This window comes from Crocodylus porosus, unplaced genomic scaffold (assembly GCF_001723895.1).
Source record: "Crocodylus porosus isolate Cpor-Errol unplaced genomic scaffold, CroPor_comp1, whole genome shotgun sequence".
In the NCBI taxonomy this organism is placed as follows: domain Eukaryota; kingdom Metazoa; phylum Chordata; order Crocodylia; family Crocodylidae; genus Crocodylus; species Crocodylus porosus.
This window is the reverse complement of record NW_017728900.1, coordinates 478,600-481,325: the sequence shown is the minus strand read 5'-3', so window position 1 is coordinate 481,325 and position 2,726 is coordinate 478,600. Positions and strand designations below refer to the sequence as shown.

At 57.1% G+C, this 2,726-nt stretch overlaps 1 protein-coding gene across 2 annotated transcripts in view; it reads right to left on the bottom strand.

Annotated features, from left to right (window-relative positions):
• Positions 1-609: 609 nt before the first annotated feature.
• Positions 610-2,726, bottom strand: part of CABP4 (calcium binding protein 4) — a 7,029-nt gene continuing 4,912 nt past the window's right edge. The window contains exons 4-6 of one of the 2 annotated variants that reach the window (XM_019556659.1): positions 2,485-2,594; positions 2,177-2,324; positions 610-1,225 (exon numbers count right to left, since the gene is read on the bottom strand). In XM_019556659.1, coding sequence (XP_019412204.1) covers positions 1,197-1,225; positions 2,177-2,324; positions 2,485-2,594 — 287 coding nt within the window. In that variant the 3' untranslated portion in view covers positions 610-1,196. Of the gene's footprint in view, positions 1,226-1,512; positions 2,325-2,484; positions 2,595-2,726 lie in introns of those variants that run through there. The other variant, XM_019556658.1, reaches the window with a different exon arrangement.

Genomic DNA, 2,726 nt, shown 5'->3' with positions numbered 1-2,726 from the left:
CTTCCCTCTCAGCACCTCAGCCAGGGCTGATTTTCAGCCTCCTTTTCCTCTTATGACAGTTCGTTCCAAGTCACTCTGAGTCCTGCCCCAGCCCCTGCCCCTGCCCCTGCCCCTGCCCCTGCCGCAGCCCCTGCCCCTGCCAGTGAGAAGAGCTTACAGAGAGTGAAGGGGAACTTTCTTCTGATGCTGAACAAGGAGCTTTATTATTATTTCACTTGCAGTAGACCCTACACAGTGCATGACTAGGCCAGGGCCAGGCTGGGCCAACTGCTCTAGGTACCAGGTAACAGCACAACCCCTGGCAGGGTTCTGTCTTCTCTGACTCAGCACAGGACTGCTGCTTGGAGCAGTCCCTGCCTGGCTTCCTGCTAGTGATTTAAAAACACATGGCACAGATACTTCCACTCATGTGGGTGGGGCAGAGCCCCTAAGTCAAGCCCCTTAGCTTGGATTCAGATCCAGGTCCAGAGAACTGCCCCTCTCCATCTGAATGAGGCGTTGACTCTGAACCCTCGTGGTGGCAAATGAGAATGCTGACGCTGTTGACTCTCTCGTTGCTGGCCATTTAATCATCCAGCGAACTCAAGATTGTGGGTAAAGCTCATGTGGGGACAGGTTTTGGGTGATGCCTCCCTTCCATTCCCCTCCAATCTGCCTGCTGACGTGGGGCAGCCCCAAAACACAGGGTACTGAGCTGGTAATGGGGTGGGCTGGTGGGAGGGGATTGCCCTCCACTTAGGACTGGGGAGGGGACAATGTTTTATAGGGAAGGAACCCTCTCCCTTGATCTGAGCTCCCCGGGATCCCTTCCAGGGGTGGGGGAGCAAAGCCTGGGATCTGGCACAGAAAGCAGGCAACTCAGTGTCCTGCCAACCTCTTGACCCCTGAGCAGGGCCACCAATCAGGCAAGCCAGTCTAGGCTCCACCCTCTAGCTTCAAGCCCCTCCCTCTGGGCAGCAAGAAGAAGGGACCAAAAAAAGGACATGGTCCCAGGGTTGAGCAGGTTGGGGGTCCCGTCAGTGAGGCCCATGAGGAATGAGGGATCTCAAGCAATCTTGCTGCTGACCAGGACTAGCGTCGCTGGGGGTCAGGACCACAGCGGGTCAGTAGATGCATGTCAAGCTCATTGGGTCCCTCTGAGGCAGCATGGAGACAGCGGCGGGGGGGCAGGTCAATCCCCCCCTCCCAAGTCATTGCTATCGGGAGGACAGCATCATCACGAACTCTGTGGGGGGAGGGGAGGAGACAAGTGGAGAGTAGGAGTGAGTGCACACTGGTCCCTGCCCACTCTGACTTGTGGCACAGGGTCCCCCTCCCTTCCCTTCCCCTCCCCCAACCCGTACCAAGCCAATGCCATCCCTGCTGCCAAGGGTGCATGCAAAATGCCTGGGTATCCACACTCTGTGGCTCCAGAGACCCCACCTCACCATCCCATCAGCCAAAGCCCATTGCTTATAGTCTGACTATTTCAGTTACTGCCTGCCTCCTACCCCCATCACTTAGGTCCATGACTGGGACAGACACTTGGCTGGGATGGTTTAGTCAGGGATGCTCCTTCCTTGAGCAGGGGGCTGGACTAGATGCCCTTGTAAGGTCCCTTTCAGCCTTATTTTCCCATGACCATAGGAATGATAACTGAGCCATGTGACTGGGCTCCAGCTGGGGAGCTTGGGGCTGTAGGGCCATGGGGAGTGGGACAAGAGCCCAGGGCAGCCACAGGCCATGGGTCACAAGTTTTCCTCCATCGTCCAACATGGACTGTACCCCTCCAGCCCCACATGAGTCCACACAACCCCTTCCCATCTGCCTCCGCCCACCTGTTCTAGCACTGGTTGTCCTCCCCACCCCTCCAACCTGCCCCTCAGGGCTCCCCAAGCCTAGGGGGCATGGGGCTAACCTGGACAGGAGTCCCGGGCACTGATTAAAGAGTGGTAAAAATTGTCACCACTTCCCAGCATGGAGAGCTCTCCTGTTACACCTCTGTCTGGAGGTCTAGGGCTAGGGGACTCTTGGGCTAGGGTCTCTGCAGTTAGTATAGCATTAGCTAGTGCAAGGATCAGACTACTGTAAGATCCAGGCAAGGGCAGGAGGTTGACCTGGGGATCAGGGCTGAGGAAGGGGCTGCTCCCTGGGGACTAGGGCGGGGATTCTTGGGCCCAGGGGGCCACAGCCTCACCATCAAAGTCAACATGGCCATCCCCATTGAGGTCCACATCCTGCAGGATCTCCTCCACTTCCTGGATCTTGAGTTGCTCCCCAAGGAGGGCAGAGATGGTGTCCTTCAGCTCCGTACTGCTGATCTCCCCATCTCCATCCATGTCAAACTGTGTGGAGGGCAGAGAGCAGGAGGCTGAGCTCAGGGTGGCTAAACTGGGACGTTTTCCCCTCTATGCCCATGCTGAAGACACTTGCACCCCCCTCCCCTATACTTTGGTCCCCACCCCACACCCCTTGCCAAGCCCTAGCTTCCCCCCTAACCAATACCTCACGGAAGGCAATCTTCAGCTCCCGGACACCCACCATGTGGGCCGTCTCCTCCCGCAGCTTTGGCCCCATCATGTCCACAAAGTCCTCAAAGTCCACACGGCCACCCACTGCACAGGGCACACAAGCAATTAGGGACTCTTGCATGTTTTTCATTTCATAGATTTATTTCATAGACATTAGGGCTGGAAGGGACCTCGGGAGATCATCGAGTCCAGCCCCCTGCCCAAAGGGCAGGAAGT